The 16666-nt window shown below is 61.8% G+C and overlaps 1 protein-coding gene across 1 annotated transcript; it reads left to right on the top strand.

Moving 5' to 3' along the window:
• The first annotated feature begins 4879 nt into the window (after positions 1-4879).
• FSCN1 (fascin actin-bundling protein 1) lies at positions 4880-15622 on the top strand. The gene is made up of 5 exons (XM_039732494.1): positions 4880-5800; positions 12080-12236; positions 12690-12811; positions 13060-13227; positions 13319-15622. Exons 1-5 carry the CDS (start codon positions 4978-4980, stop codon positions 13519-13521), a joined length of 1473 nt encoding a protein of 490 aa, XP_039588428.1. The 5' UTR covers positions 4880-4977; the 3' UTR covers positions 13522-15622.
• The last annotated feature ends 1044 nt before the right edge of the window (positions 15623-16666 follow it).

Here is a 16666-nt window from a genome sequence, read left to right as displayed (position 1 = left end):
TTGGGGTGCTCCACGCTCCATCCCGAGGTGAGCATGGGACAGCTGTGTGGTGTTTGGTCCTGCCAGAGGTTGGATCACCATCCCAGCCGTGCCCAGAGCAGCTTTTTGGGATGCTGCAGATCCCGAGAGCAGCAGCTGCGCCCTGGCAGTGCAGGCAGCAAAAGCCTGAACCTGCCCTGCGTCCCTTCCTGAGCCCTCCAAACCCTCCAGCAGCCCGGGGCGAGGCCGGGCAGGGGCAGCGTGGGGCACGGAGCCCGGGGAGCAGCGGGGAAGGGCAGCAGGCACGGCAGAGGCAGGAAGGAGAAAGGAGAAAGGAGCTGCTGAGTCACCTGCTCCGCCCGGCGCTGCCTGGGCTGGGCTATTTCGGAGCTGCGTGGGAGACGCTGCTGCTCACACACTTTCTTCTTTCTTCCCTGCAAACCCCTCTGTGCTGACTCTGCGCTGCAGCAGGGAATTAAAAGTGGGGACAGGCAGCAGCGCTGGCACTGGGATCTTCCTCTGGGCCTCCTGCTTGGCCAGGGCTCTCCCTTGCTCTGCTTGCAAACTGGGCAGATTTTCCTTTTTCCTGTTTTTTTTTTTCTTTTTTTTTTTTTTTAGGGCTGGAAAGCACCCCCTGGTAATGGATTATTTTGTCCCACAGAATGCCCTGTGTCTCTCGTGTCCTGCTCCTGGGCACTTGCATGGGATTACAAGAGCCTGGTGTCCCAGCAGAGCCCCCGGGGACCAGGCAGGGCACTGGGTCCAGGACAAAGAGCATCCTCCCCACCACAGAGGTCAATCGCTGCTGCACAAAAGGTCCTTTAAGCTTTCCTAATAAAATTCCTTCTGCTGCTGGATGAAGCAGCTCCAGCCTCCCCCCCACCTCCGCAGGGTCCTTGGGGAGACAGAGGAAGGAGCAGGTTTTTGCTTTAGTTCCTGGTAATGTAAAAAACACAGCAGAAAACAGCAGAAAATGAGCTGGGGCAGGAAGAGAGGGACAAATTCCCAGTGCAGACTGTTGGTGTGCACTCATCCACTTCCTTCCTTCATCTGCCAGTGTCCAACACCCAAACTGCTTGAAACAAGGCACTTCAAGCACTTCCATCCCTTTTTGCTCTCTGGATGCAATTAAATTAAGCTAAGGGGATAAATCCAGCTAATAGAGCTGAGCAAGCCACATGGCCAGTGCCGTGCCTGATCCTGATGTCCAGGAAACAGGAGCACGGCTGAGCCCCCATCATACTCCACTTGCTTCCTGAGCAAACCCCCTTGGGGCAGCATCCCATGGGAGAACATCCCCGGAGCACGATCTGCCTCCCTGAGCCCCTCTCTGAGGGCTGCTCTTTGTTTCCCCTGGTGCTGCTGCTTTTTTTTAAAATACAGCCTAATACAATTTTAATGAGGCCGGGGCGCCTGCCAACTGTTGGGAGGGCCATCAGGGCCTCTGCTGAGCTGGCTGGTGGCATATGGCCGTGAGGCTGGGCACCCTGGGGTGTCCCCGTGGCCCCCAGCAGCAGCAAGGGACAATCAGGGACCTGGGAAAATGCAGCTTCCAGCCAGGATTTAGTCTGCCCCTGGGACTTGCTCCCAGCCCTGCTCCAGGGGTCTCTGGGTGGTTTTGGCAGAGCTCTTTATCCCACTGGAGGACAAGGTCACCTCGTCGTGCCTCACTGTCACGTCCCACGTGGGGTGGAGGTGGCTGGAGGGGTGCTGACCACCAGCACTGCATCCCCAACCTCTGCTGAGCCCCTCTGGGGATCTGAATTGTGGAGGGGCTTGCCAGGCCAGCCTTGGCCATCTCACTGCCACTGCCACCACCACAGGGACATCAGCCCCCAGGTGGGCCTGTGTGTGCCACGGACACTGAGCAGGGTGTGGGTGACCCAGGGAAAACACGTGGCTGGGGGTGGAAACCAGCCAGCAGCCCCCTCACAGGGAGCCCCCGAATTTGCTCCATCAAAGAAGAGCAAGGAGGGCTCAGGCCAGGCTGGAATCCTTGAATCCAGAGGAAAGATGTGCTGTGAGGGAGGGACACCAGCTTTGGACACTGTGACACAGCTGTGCCCGAGGGTCTGTGTGCTCTGAGGGCAGGACGGGGCTGGACACAGCTCAAAGCATCCCTGGCTGCTGTGCCTGGGGCTGCTGGCTCCACAGTGCCCCTTTGCCTGAGGACACTGCCCTCCTGGGGACGCAGGGCTGGATCAACCCACTGCACCCTCAGACCCCTCACTGCACACTGCATTTGCTGTCTCTGTCCCCTCCGAGCCCCCGTGCATCCCACTCTCCCTGCACAGTCCAGCTCTGCCCTCCCAACATCACAAGCTCCACAAAAATCCCGGGATTGCCCCCAAACGAAGCCAGGAACTGTCCAGGCAAGAGTGGAAATCCCAGGGCAGTTCTGTGCCTGGGGCAGCAGGACAGGGGTCACTCCATGGCCGGGGCTCCTTTTCTCCTGGCTTTTCTCTTTTGGAGCTGGGATCTCTTTGAGGTCCCTCAGCCCCTCCAGGGGACACGGGATTCCTTGTGTCCTCACCTCGGGATTCCTTGTCATGGATGCCGTGTGCCAGGGTTGTGTGTCCTGCAGGAGCAGGGTGGGAGGGCTGGGGGGATGCCTCAGGAGCGTTCAGTCACGGTGCCTTGCAAAGATGACAGAAATGCAATGTACAGAGGCAGCCCCGGAGCCTTTCCTGCCGCTCCAGCAGGCGTGGATGCCCTGGGACCTGGGCTGAGATGGGCTGTGGCTGCTGCACCCCCAGGCCAGGGGGCACTGGGCACCCTTTGGCACCACAGCGACATGTGGGAGGCTTAGGGCTGTGTTTAGGGCTCTCCCACCCCCCAGGAGCAGAGGGTGCAGCAGGGTGGGTGCAGGCAGGCAGGGTGGGTTCCTGCTCTGGAGGGACAGGATCTGCTGAGCCAGGCAGTGCCATCCATCCACTCAGTGCCACCATCCACCAGTGTCACCCATGCAGGCCACAGGGCTGAGCAGCAGGGAGAAAACAGGGTGGGTTTTTCTTTCTCTGCATAATTGCCTTTTTTTTTTTTTTTCTTAATATTTTTTTTTTTTTTTTTTTTTTTTTTTTTTTTTTTTTTTTGAGGAGAAAAGCTGTTTCTTTCCTGGCCTCATCACCATCTGCCCGTGGCGGCCGGGGAAGGCAGAGCCCAGCAGCTGTGGGTCTGGGCAGCTGCTCAGCCTCATGGCCAGGTCTCAGTGCAGGGGGCTTTGAGCCAGAGCAGCACAAGGGATTTGCTGGGCAAACACGGATGTGCCTCCCTGCAGCTCGGGGGGACCTGTTTCCAGCCCAGACAAGAGGCTGTGGGCTTGGCTCTGCTGGCAATGGTCCGTCTGGGCTTGCCGGGCTGGGCAGCAGGATGAGCACAGAGCAGGTCTGGCCAAGACTTCCAGGAAAACAAACCCCATCCCAGCCTGGCAGGTTTGCCCTGGAGGGGTCGTGCCAGTGACCCCCGGGCCAGGGCGGGCAGTGCTGGCCTGGGGTGCAGCAGTGGCTCCAACCAGTACAGCCAGTGCAGAACCAGTGGAGCCTGAAGGCCTTGGGAGGTGGGGTGGGATGCCATCCTGCCTGGGTTGGATGAGCCTGGGGGAATTCTTTGTGCCCACACTCAGCTCTTCACTTGTTCTGCTTCCTCTGGGACAGGCAGTTCAGCTCCCTGGTCCAGCTGAAAACCACCTTCCCATCTTCCCTCTTTCTCCAGTTTTCTGGTTCTGCACATCCCTCCAGCCAGCTCCCCCTGGAAGTGCAGGGCTGTGCCTGAGCTTCCAATTAACCCCTGCAGCTGTGCTGCTGCTTAGTGGTTTGTGTCCCCATTACAGACACAAGAAATGTCCCTGTCCCTCAGTGCAGTGGGCAGCACCTTTGGGCAGCACAGACCACCCTCCCCAGGCTGGATTCTTCCCATCTCCAGCCCTGCTGGAAGTGCCACCAGTCCATTACATGCACAGCAACACTGCCCACCCACCCCCTGAGAAATGGCCCCAAAATGCTCCCCTGAGCAGGAGTGGCACTGTTCTTCTTCTGGATTTGCTGTGGGAGTTCAGCTCCCCAGGGCCAGGGTGCTGCAGCCTCTCTGGTGCCTGGCACAGGCTGCTGGGATGGCTCAGAGATGGCAGGAGGCCACAGCATCTGTCACACTGCTCCCCGTCTGCCCCACAGCCCTGTGACGTGGCCAGCAGCCCGGGGGGACAGAGGGGTGCAGGGGGGTCTCACGATGCCTTGGAGTGGGATGGGGAGGTGCAATCAGAGGGATTCTTGCAGTGCAGGACAGAGACTTGCAGTTCAGGTTGGTGTTGTGCAGTGCAAGGGGAGGGTCCTGCAATGCTCAGGGGGTCTTGCAATGTGTGGGACCCTGCAATTCAAGGAGGGGTCTTGTTTTACAGTGGGGGTCTTGCTATGTGTGTTTGGGGTCCTTCAATTCGAGGGGCCCCTTCCTGGAGAGGCCTTTCCATGCTGAACTCGTGCTGGAGGAGGGGATTTTGCAATTCATGGATGCTCCTGAAATGCAGAGAATGGTCCTGGGGTCTTCCACTTTGTGGGAGCCCCCCACTTCAAGGGGGCTCTTGCTGTGCCTGCAGCAGTCTCGCCATGGAGTGAGGACTGGCACTGTGTGGGGCTCTGAAATGCAAGGAGGGCTCTGCCATGGTGTCCCACAGTTCAAGGAGGCTCCTCAACGATCCCGTCAAACGCTGGGGGTCCCACAGGATCCCACAGGGTGGCGGGGGAGGATCCACGGGGGCTTTGTCACGCAGGGCAGGGTCTCTGTCCCTGCCTGCGGGGATGTCCCGCATCAGGAGCGGGGCGGGGACCGTGTCCTGCTCCTCCGGGGGGCTGGCGGGGGTCGCGGCGGGGGGCGGGGGGGGCGGGAGGCGGTGCCGCTGCCCGCCGCTATAAAGGCGGCGGCGGCGGGGCGGGCGCGGCGGCTCTCGCTGTCTGTCGGTCGCTCGGTGTCTGTCGGTCGCTCGGTGTGGGTCGGCGGCGGGGCAGGATGACGGCGAACGGGACGGCGGAGCCGGTGCAGATCCAGTTCGGGCTGATCAACTGCAGCAACCGGTACCTGACGGCGGAGGCGTTCGGCTTCAAGGTGAACGCCTCGGCCGCCAGCATGAAGAAGAAGCAGATCTGGACGCTGGAGCAAGACGGGGAGGACTCCAGCGCCGTGCTGCTCAAGAGCCACCTGGGCCGGTACCTGGCGGCCGACAAGGACGGGCGGGTGAGCTGCGACAGCGAGGAGCCGGGCCCCGACTGCCGCTTCCTGGTGCTGGCCCACGGCGACGGGCGGTGGTCGCTGCAGTCCGAGCCCCACCGCCGCTTCTTCGGCGGCACCGAGGACCGCCTGTCCTGCTTCGCCCCCGCCGTCTCGGCCGCCGAGAAGTGGAGCGTGCACCTGGCCATGCACCCCCAGGCCAACCTCTACAGCCTGGCCCGCAAGCGCTACGCGCACCTGGGGCCCCGGCGCGACGAGCTGGCCGTGGACCGCGACGTGCCCTGGGGCGTGGATGCGCTCATCACCCTGCTGTTCGTGGAGCAGCGCTACAGCCTGCAGAGCTGCGACCACCGCCTGCTCCGCAGCGACGGCCGCCTGGTGCCCGCCGCCGAGCCCGGCACCGCCTTCACGCTGGAATTCCGCTGCGGAAAGGTGGCCTTTCGGGACGGGGAGGGCCGCTACCTGGCCCCCTCGGGGCCCAGCGGCACCCTCAAGGCGGGCAAGAGCGCCAAGGTGGGCAAGGACGAGCTCTTCGCCCTGGAGCAGAGCTGCCCGCAGGTCGTGCTGAGAGCCGGCAACGACAGGAATGTCTCCACCCGGCAAGGTACGCGGGGATGGGGGCTGCGGGTGGGGGGAACGGGACATCTCGGCTGTCCCGGGGCTGCGGCAGCCTCGGGGAGCGCTCCTGCATCCCTCGGGAGTCGCCTGCCGGGAGCAGCCCCTGGATCCCTCCGGCATCGCTTCCCCCGCATCACCTCGGAATCCCACCTCGGAGTGTGCCCCCGCAGCTCTGCCCCCCACCCCCAACATCCGCCGCCTTCCTCAGCTGCCCCCCCACACGGTGCCCCCTGTGCCACCGCCTCCGTCTTGCCCCCGCTCAAACCCCTTCTCACACCCCTCCCCTGAAGGCACCATCTCCCCCGGGCACCCCCTGCACCCCTCAGCATGGCTGCCCGCGGTTCCTCCCCCAAAACCCCCATCGCGATCCCCCCGCATCCCTCCCACATCCCTTCCCCATCCCCCCCGGCACCCCCATCCCCGCAGCATCGCCTCTGCAGGGCGCAGGGGGGGCGAGGGGCCTGCCTTGGGACGGGGGGATGGAAGGGAGGGGGGCTGGGAGGGCGTGCATGGAGCCTTCCCTCGCCGTGAAGGAGGCAGGGCTGCATCCCTCGCCTTCCTTCCTTTGGGGCTCATTGTTCGCCCAACAAAGCCTCCCCCGATGTCCCCCTCGCCCGAGCGCGGCCGAGCCCTTTGCCCAGCGGAGCAGGGAGGCTGCGGGTCCCCTCGGGGGGCTCTGGTTGTGCCCAAGGTGGGGCTGGAGTTCCCGCGGGTGGGGGGCTGGGTAGCAGCGTTACATAAAGGGCTTTGCCGAAACTCCCGCATCCTGCATCCCCCCGCACAAAGGGCGCCGTGCCCACCCCTCCGCTCCCCGCCGGGGCCGCGGTGCCACCCGCCTGGGGTGCCACCCGCCTCGGGGACCCGATCACATTCTGGGCTCCCCGGGCACGGGGCTGCCCGCGAGTGCCCACCGGGCATCGCAGCCCCCGGCCGGGGCTCCGTGCTGGAGGTACCCCGGGGGTCCCGGTGTGTGCCCTGGCCCGGGGGTCTCCGCTCTGCCGTGCCCGGGGTCCCGGTGTGAGCTCTGCCGTGCCCGGGGCTCATCGCCGGCGTGCCGGGTCAGGCCGGCGCACGCCGGGTGTGGGATGGGTGCGAGCATGCAGCAAAGCCCGCAGGAGCAGCGGGGGAATTTTTTTTTTTTTTTTTTGTGTGTATATGTTGTATTTCAAGGCTGCTGCTTAACCCTGATCCGTGCCTGGGCAGCTCCGTGCGGGGAGCTCCGCGCGTTGCTCCCGTCCCAGGGCAAATCCTGCAAAGCAACCCGTGAAAAATTAATAATAAAATCTGCCGAGATGGGCAGTGGGGATTGTTTTCCCAGGCACGGGGATGTGGGGAGGAGGAGGAGGAGAGGATGGCGATGGCGGGAGGCTGCCGCAGCGCCGTGGGGGCAGGGCTGCTGCAGCCCTTTGTCACCGAGATGGGGAAACCAGATGTGGGGGGAGATGCGAGGGACGGAGCGGCGGCGGCGGGGACCCCATGGAGCGGGTGGGAATGCTGCTGGCCGCCCCTCCGGCTTTGTCTGGCTCGGAAGGGATGGGGGAGCGGCAAGGGGGGAACAAATCTCCCCAGCAACAGCGGGCCCTGGCCTGTGCCCGGCCCCTTTCCAAGCCAAACACACGGGAAGGGCCGCGCCGGGGCTGCACATCCTCGCTCCAGTCCCTTTTGGCTGGAGAAGCCGTTTCCACGCGGTTTATCCTTCCCGAGGGCGGTGAGAGGCTGGGAGCGTTCCGGGGCTCATCCCGCTCCCATTGTGGAAGCGCCGTGTCCCGGAGGTTCCCAAGGAGGCGGCAGGAGCAGCCGTCGCAGGAAGCCGTTTCAGACAGCCCTTTTTTCCCCGCCGGGCTGATAAGCGCCGTGCTGCTGGCAGGCGCTCCCCTGGCCGCTGGGGATGGGGGATGCGGGCCGGCAGTGGCTGTAGCTCGGCACATCCCTGCGGGAAAAAGGAGCTTATTCCAGTGGGGAGTCAAGGAGGGCACAGGGATGGCATGGCTGCCCCCGCTCTGCCCCACGGGAGGAGCAGGGATGGGTTCTTCTGCGGTTCCCTTGGCTGGGATCCGGCTTTGGAACGCTGCTGTCCCACCCGTGCCAAGTCAGCTCCTGGCCTGGCGTCCCCTCCCCGTCCCGGGGGTGGCCGGTGCCAGCACCCCCGGCACACCGGGCACCACGACACTGGCACCACGGGTGGTGCCAGCCCTGCTCTGCTCCGGGCCGGGTGCTGGGGGCATCCCTGGCACCCCTGTCCTGCCCCCAGCCCCAGCAGGACAGGATTCCCGGTTCCCGAGAGCTCCCATCTCCCGTTTGCACCCCCAAGCCAGCAGCGAGCGGCTCCTCCCGCTCCGTGGCTCCTTTCTAGCCCGGCTGCGGCAACAAAGGGCGCTTTGTGGGCTGGGGGTGCCGGGCCGAGCCGGGCTCTGCTCCCCCCGCCCGGCCGAGCTGTGCCCCCCACCCACCGAGGAGAGGGGTGGGCTGGCTGGGAGGGAGGAATTCCAGAAACGGGATCCGGGGAGGAGGGGAGCGAGCCTGGACGTGCCGTGCTCCCGGGGCCGGGAGCTCTCCCGAGCCGGGTTTTCCCCCCTCCGGATCATCTCGGCAGGAAGATGCGGCTCCAGGGCAGGGGGCACGAAGGCTCGGATGCAGATTTTCATCTGGAGATGCCAAGTGGCCTGTTGACACTTGGGGGATACCACAAAGCCACAGGAAATCCACAGGGAAGGAGGGGTGGGTTTTTCAGGAAATTCGTGTTTCACCCCTAGCCGTGACCCCTCTGCAGAGCTGCACCCTCAGCAGAGGAGCTGCTGCTGCTTCCCCGCGCTCCAGGCTGCTGGGCTTGGACAAAAGCCTGTTTGGGTTCCTGCAGGGGTGCAGTGTGAGCCCGGCTGGAGGGCAGGGAGGGGCAGCAGCAGTGCCTGAGGTGGAGGTGCCAGAGCCCACAGGGAGCCCAGACCCGACCTGTGCTGGGCACAGCATCCCAGTGCCACCCTGAAATCCTGCGCTGGGGGCTCTGCAGGCTGCTGGCCCTGGATTGTGGAGCCATCCAGGCAGCCTGGGCTGGGCGTTTTCAGGATGACCCTGGGGTTTTTGAAAGGAGAGTTGGGCGATGGGAAAGGTGCTCCTCCCCATGCAGCATCCCAGCAGGCTCACAGGAGACATTCTGGGTGAGCTGAGTGTGAGGGAAACTTCTTTCCCTGCCCTGAATGTCCCCACGCTGGGTCTGCAGCCCCCATGGTGTGGAGGCCAACAGAGCTACAACAAACTCTGCTTCTCCAGAGGGAGAATCCCAGCTCTGCAGGAGCTACAGGGAGCTGTGTGCCTGCTCTGGGATGGCCACGGGGCCCCTGCTGCACCCTCAGGGCTCCTGCTGCACCCCAGTCCTGGCTGGAGAGCAGCAAGGGCTCCAGCATCAATCCTGCAAACCCACGAGCCTGGAGACCTGAGCAGCCAAGAATTTGGGGAGCCCTTTCCTGCTCTCTGAGCAGCCCAAGCCCAGGGACTCAGCCCTGGGGTGACAACATGCCTCAGCCTTGTCACCTCTGCATTCTCCCCAGGATCCCTGCTGCACACAGAGCCCGAGGGATTCCCACACCAGGAATTTTGGGGTGTGCAGGAATACCTGCTCCCCCCCCAAAAAGCCTCTCTGTGCTTGCTCCCCTCCTGCCCCCAGCTGTAATTAGCAGCTTCGCCAAGGTCAGGAAGAGCAGCTCCAGACTGTAAATTTACCAGGAGCATTAATTAATCCGTGATTGCAGTGGGAGCAGCCCTGGGCTGCCACAGCAGGGGGGTGGCTGTGGGGACAGCCTGTCCTCCCCACAGGGACACGGGGACATCTCTGAGGGAGCCACCGTGGCCCTGCAGCCTCACACACAGCCCGTGCTCCCTGCAGCCCCCCCAAATCTCCACTCCAGCCCAGTTCCAGCCCCCTGCAGCCTCCTCCTGCCCCAGCCCCAGCCGCATTCCTTTGTGCTGAGTCTGTAACCCAACCCCACGCTGCTTTTGGGGAGGGGGCTGTGGGAGACCCTCCTGCTGCCAGCTCCTTCCAGGCACGGGGAAAGCCAAAGCTCCCAAAGCTCCGTGCAAGGAGTGTGGAAAATGGGCTGGCAGGGAGGTGGGGGCTGGTGTGTGCCCTGTGCTCCAGGGGGGCTCTGGGCAGAGGGAGCAGTGTTTGGGGGCTCCTGGCAGTCCCTGTGCTGCCTCCAGCCTGTCCAGCCCTGCTCTGTGGCATCCCCTGGCTCTGCCCAGCCTGGTCCCTGCAGGTCACCGAGTTCTTCCCAGAAGAGTCAGTGAGGGAAGCACCACTCCCACAAACCACAGGGACCCGCAGCCCTCACAAGTGTGGGGGCCCAGGGCTGCTGCAGCCTCGAGGGGTGGGCTGTGTCGCCCAGGGTCACCCCCAGAGCCCGAGCTCTCTGTGAGCCCCTGCAGAGCCCCTCTCTCTGTTTTACAGCCCTGGATTGGGGCTGGGGCTGCCTGACGCCGGGATGCAAAATCAAAACCAAATGTTCCCAGAACCGCGGGCTCAGCCCCCGGCAGGGCTGGGAGGAGGCGGCTGTGGGATGGCTCTGGGAGCCAGGGATGTGGCCAGTGGGGCTGGGCTGGTGGCCACCAGCTCCCACTGCCCCCTGCCTTGCCCAAATACCCTGGGGAACACCAGGGCGGCTGCGTGTCTGTCAGGAGAGTCACGGAATCAGAATGGTTGGGAGGGACCATGGGCAGGGACACCTTCCACCAGACTGGGCTGCTGCCACCCTGACACTGAGCACTGCCAGGGATGGGAGCTGCCAACGGTGCTGGAGGGTGCCTGGTGAGAGGGGGAAGCTGTGAGCAGGTGGAAGCTGTAGGCCAGTTGGGATCTGGGAGATGAGATTATGGCCAAGAAAGTGGAGCCTTCAAAGCCTGATCCCTTTGGGAACAAAACCCGATCCCTTGGGGAGCAGAGCCTGATCCCTTTGGGAAAGGTGGGTGATGGATTTGCAAAGCAGAGGCTGCTTCTGGGCGTTGGGATGGGGCCTGATTGGAGACAGGGACAGGTGATGTGGAGCCCCAGGGAGCTGTGCCTGCAGGACAGCTGGGTGCAGCTGCTGGCATCTCCTGGTGGCTTCCCAGAGCAGTGGGGCCACCAAGACTGCAGCCCCTGGAGCCCTTCCAGGGACTGTGCACAGCACTAGAAATCCCAGCAGCCCAGAAAATGGGATGCATGGTGGAGGTGTGAGGGGCTGAACTCGTGGCTAGCCCCCAGCCCCCTCAGCTGCTCCTCAGGACATTGTGCTGCAGACCCTTCCCCAGCTCCATTCCCCTTCTCTGGACATGCTCCAGCACCTCCATGTCAAGTTTAGTGAGAGGCCCAGAACTAGACAGAATGTGCACTCGAACCCTTTGCATCCCTCTGTGCAGCAGGGAGGGATGCAGGTGTGTTTGGCTCTGGAAAATTCATCCAGCTCCTCTAAACTCCCATTTCACTGAGTGGGGCTGAGCTCTGCACCCCAGCTCCTCCCAAGCCCAGCACAGAGCTCAGCCATTTGCTTTGCCTACAGCTTGTGGCTTGCATCCCCAAAGTGATTTTAGGCTGAAATCCACCAAGCTGGAGAGCTCTGGAGCAGTTTTGGCCCCACTAGCCCTGACTAAGCAGGTTTGCTCAGGCTCAGAGGATGCACACGTGGCTGGCAGTGGCCCAGGGCTGTGGCTGGTGCCCCAGGAGCAGCTGCATCCACCTCTGCTTGGAAATGCTGTCTGTGGCCCCTTGGGCACAGGGATGGGCCATCCTGGCTGCAGAGCTGGGGACAGACTGCTGCTACCCTGGGGCTTTCCTGAGCCTCCTGTCCCTGCACACCTCAGTGCCCCAGTGGGATGTGACAGTTGTGGATGAAAAATGTTGTCATGGTCCTTAAACATGCCACGAGCTGGGATTCATGGGTGCTGCAGTGGCCTGTGCTAATGGGCTGAGAAACCTGGCTGTCACCTTTGGGAAAAACTGCAGCCCTTTTCCTTATAAAACATCTATGTTGGTCTTTGCTTCACTGCCATGGAGCTGCTGGGTCAGGAGTGGAAGCTCACAGCTGCCCACCCCTTGTTTAAGACCTTAACACCAAATAACCAAATGAGAACCTGGATTTGAACCCCAAATGCCAGAGGGGAGGTCCGAGTGAGGGATTTGGGAGCCACCAAAGCTCACCCAGGATGCAGGAGCCCCTCTCAGCTGGGTTTCCTGGGCTGGACCTGCTGGAGGGGGTTGTGGTCCCACCCCCCAAATCCGCCTGTCTCTGGTCTGCAGGGATGGACCTTTCAGCCAACCAGGACGAGGAGGGTGACCAGGAGACCTACCAGCTGGAGATCAACAAGGACACCAAGAAATGCGCCTTCCGCACCTACACCGGGAAGTACTGGACCCTCACCTCCAACGGGGGCATCCAGTCCACAGCCTCCACAAAGTGAGTGGTGCCGGGCTTCAGAGCACCCTCTGCACCTCCCAGGGGAATTCAAGGGGGATTTTCCAGCTCGGGTGCTCATCCCAAACACTTCCCAGCAGAGGCAGTGCATTTTGGCAAAGCCAGGGATGGGTCGGGGCTTGCCGCCCACGATGCTCTGGAAGTCCCTGGGGCCGTATAATCCTCCCTGGCCGGCTGGGGCTGTCGAAATGTTTGCCCTGCAGTTCAACCCTGAGAGTCAGGCGGAAAGCCCAGAAGTGCCTTTGGCTGCCTGCCTGCCTCCTGCCCCCGGGCCCAGGGCTTCCCAGCGGGACGGCCACCACAACACAGCTCATCCTGCAACAACAGATCGAACCCGGCTCTCCTGACCCAGCCACGGCCCTTTCCAAGCCAGCAGGGTGGCGGTGGCAGGGTGCCCCTGCATCACACCCCCCTGAGTGTCCTCTCTGCCCCCAGGAACGCGAGCTGCTACTTCGACATCGAGTGGTGCGACAAACGCATCACCCTGAAAGCTGCCAACGGCAAGTACGTGACAGCAAAGAAGAACGGGCAGCTGGCAGCCTCCATGGAGACAGCAGGTAAGGGACCCTTGGGGACTCCACACCAGGGCAGCAGGGGATGGAAAAAGTCCCCCCAGAGCCAGGCTCTTCTTCCAAGTGATGCCCAGGCAATAAGTTCTCTTAGCGGCTGTTCGAGGAGCTGGGAGATGGAGTGGGTGAGAAATGGGTGAGGGCACAGCCCTTGCTCCTCACCGCTCCCTGCCAGCCTTGGGGTCTGGCCGTGTGCCCCCCTGGCTGCTCTCACAGCCCCTGTCCCCTCGGCGCAGGCGAGACGGAGCACTTTGTGATGAAGCTGATCAACAGGCCCATCATCGTGCTGCGCGGCGAGCACGGCTTCATCGGCTGCCGCAAGGTCACCGGCACCCTGGACTCCAACCGCTCCTCCTACGACGTCTTCCAGCTGGAGTTCAACGACGGCGCCTACAACATCAAGGGTGAGTCCCCAGGGGGGCTGTGGGCTGGGGAGGGGTGGCCTTTGGGGTCCCCGTGGTGGCTCACGAGGCCACTGCGTCCCCTCTCGTGCAGATACCACTGGCAAGTACTGGATGGTGGGGAGCGAGTCGTCCGTCACCAGCAGCAGCGACACCCCCGTGGACTTCTTTTTTGAGTTCTGCGACTATAACAAAGTGGCCATCAAAATCAATGGCAAATACCTGAAGGGCGACCACGCCGGGGTGCTCAAGGCATCGGCCGACACCATCGACGCCTCCACCCTCTGGGAATATTAATGCACTTTAGGGTACCTCCTGTTGCCAACTTCTCTTTCCCTTCCTGTCCTCTTTTCCTTTGGGTTCTGTTTCTCCTCTCTGTAACAGGATTTTCAGACTGGCTTGCCCTTCCCTCCTGCCATAGAGTTGGTGAGTTATGTGGGAGGTGGGTCTCCGTAAATCCCTGTAAGAACTGGAAAAGTGGTGGGGCTGCCTGCCTATAGCTTTGTAGAGGGGTCTGTCTCTATCCCCCCATCCTTGCCTCCCTCCAGGTTTGCTGGGCTTGGAAATGGCCGTATCCCCCTCCTGGCCCTGAGCATCACCTTAGGTAGTTGATTTTCCTCTCCTCAATTAAAGAAAGGGAATAAGATCACCTCTGTGCTCGCTTCTGCCATATCAGCACTGGCACAGCCTCAGACTGTGCTGCCAGTGTCCCCTGGAGCATCCATCCTGTCCTGCCCTGTTCCAGTCAGGGGTGGGGCGATGCTGCTGGGCTCAGCTGCCTCAGCTGCCTGGTCCCAGCAGCTTCTCTCCCCTCCTGGGTTGTGGGGCAGGTTCATCCCCAGCTGAGCTGTAAGAGGTGACCTTACATATCACAGCATCCCTGGGGATGGGGCTGGCGTGTGCCAGCACATCCCTGTGGAAGGGCCAGCAAGCTGCCCCTCCCCAAACACCTGGAAATGATTCTTTAGGGTGATCCTGTCTGGAAAGCCTCAGCCTTTCATCTCATGGAGCCCCGTGCTCCTCCTGTCCCTCCACCCCTCCTTGTGCTTCTGGCTCTGGAGGAGCATCCCAGACCCTGATGGTGGGTCCAGCCTGCCCCGAGGCTGGACCTGCTGCTGTGCCTGGAGAGGAGGGGTGGGGGACCAGAGCCAGCCCGTGCCAGGGTGGGGCTTCATCCAGCCCATCTCCAGTGGGCTTTGGTCCTGGCAGGAGCCGGGCTGGCCAACGTGATCTCCCCGGGGCAGTGGCTGGAAGCATAGACTGCAGATTTTGGTTTACAGAATAGAAAAGTTCCTTAGCAAACTTTGCACAGTGATATTTGCTCAGTACCTTTGATGTTGTTTTTTTCTCTCTCATAAAATACTGGAACAGTGAAGTGAATCACTGAACACTTAATGCTGAATTAGGAAGCATCGAGGGGGCAGCTCCTGGTCCCACCACCCCAGGGCACCTGGGCTGGGCTCTCATGAATCTCAACCCTACTGGAAAGGAAAAAAGAAAAAAAAAAGACCAAAACAGTATTTTTGTTAGTCTCTATTTATATATGCTCTCCATGGCACTGTGTGACCAGCTGTTGTCTGTACTAGGTCTGCATTAGAGTTTAACGCTGTCTGTAAGGGTGATGCTGCGTGTTCCTTAGGGTGTTGAAAGGCACTTTATCCTTTGGGGCCTTCCCAGGGCCGCTATCTGCTCCCTACAAACACACCAAGGAGCCTTTTCCCGCGTGGGCCCCCTCTGGAGAGGGGGAGTGCTGGTCCCACCCCACACCAAGGGTGCTCTCGGCATCGCTGCCGTGCCAAACCAGGGCCGGTCCCTCCTGCCGGGGGCCAGGCAGGGGCTCGTCAGCCTTAAAGCCATGAGGAGGGACTCCCCTCCACAGGAGCTTGGTGCTAAATTCAGCTGGGAGAGCGAGTGGCTGTCCCCAGGCAGGGGGACAACGCTGGCCCGGGGTCCCTTGTGGCTGCAGGGGATCCCGGCTGGGGGCTCTACCTCGGCTCTGCTCACACCCCGGGGCTGCCCGCGCCCCCCGGCACCACGCGGCCCCCAGGACCCCTCAAGGACCGAGTGTCTCGAAGCCCTGTGTGCCCCTGTGACTCGACACACACTCACTGGCCTTCACCCCCTCCCCGTGTCACCCCGTCCCCGTCACGCTCCCACCCGCGTCGTTCCTGCTCCGGCTTCCCCCGTGTGACACTAGGTCAAACATCTCTCCTGTTTCCTCTTTACTGGGTGTCGTGACTCTCTGAAAACATCTCACTCTGAAAATTTAAGTTTTGGGTTTGTTTGGTTTTTTTTTATTATTATTATTTTTTTGTAAGTGCCATTTGTATAACTTAAAAAAAAATAGCTTCAAATGGAGAAAGATGAATTAAAAAATAAAACCTGCATTCGGATTCAAGCTGGTGTGTGGTCTGTTGGGGCTGGCAAGAGCCTGAGCATGTGGATTTGGGGTGTGGAGCTCTTGTCTGACTGAAGCTGAGCTGGTTCTAGAGAGTTCTGGAGGAGATGGTGGGGAGGGAATGGTGGCTAAGGGGCTCCAAAGAGGTGCAAAGCCAAAATCAGCCGGAGATGCTCAGAGCAGCCTGAAGCCACTGAGCCCAGGGACATCTGGGGATGGGTGACCCATGGATGGGCCAGGACCGCCTCATCTGCAAACCAGGAGCAGAGCTGTGCCCCCACAGAGCTTTTTCTCTTGAGTCAGGAGTTTCACCTCCATGGGATGGCCCAGGTGGGAGGGAAGAGCAGTGGGGTGGGGGGATTGGGTGCGTGGTTGGGTGGGGGTCAGCAATCAGCCTCCTTTACTCAGGGATGTGGAAAAGGGCAAGGACTAAAGAGGGAAAGGAGCCCAGCCCAACCCATGTCCTGCCCAAGGAGCCAGGATGTGCCCCCAGGCCTCCCAAGACAGCTGAAAGCAGCTCTGAAACAACCAGCAGCACCTCCAGCACCTGCAGGGAGAGCAGCCAGAGCTGCCCTGCCCGTCACCACCACAGCCTGGCTGGGCCCCCACGGGCTCCTGTGTGCCTTGCAAAATGTAAAGCTGCTTGGAAAAAGCAAAGTTTGGGATGGGGGGCTGCCCAGGCACACATCCCAGGGGGACAGGGGGATGGCACTGCCTTTTTTTTTTCACCATCAGGCTGGGGGGTGAGCCCTGCAAGGGCCAAAGGAAGGAAGGAAGGATGTGCAGTCCTGGCCACAAACAGGGAGAAATCAGGGCAGTGCAGGAAATGCTGAGCAGCTCTGATGGCCACACTCAGCCTGTGACATCTGAGTGTGCACAGAGCTGGCTGTGACAGCAGGCTGTGACAGCCAGCTAGGGGAGCAGGCAGCTCTGCCAGGGGTGCCCACCCCGGGCAGGGGCTCTGCAGCTGCAGGAAGGACTCTCCCCCTTCCCCTCCCCTGCTGCCAGCACACATTTCCTTTCTTCCCCTCAAGGCTGGATTCT

Source organism: Passer montanus, unplaced genomic scaffold, assembly GCF_014805655.1.
Source record: "Passer montanus isolate IOZ18808 unplaced genomic scaffold, ASM1480565v1 scaffold8, whole genome shotgun sequence".
NCBI lineage: Eukaryota > Metazoa > Chordata > Aves > Passeriformes > Passeridae > Passer > Passer montanus.
The sequence above is the reverse complement of the archived record's forward strand: the minus strand, read 5'-3'. Positions and strand labels throughout refer to the sequence as shown.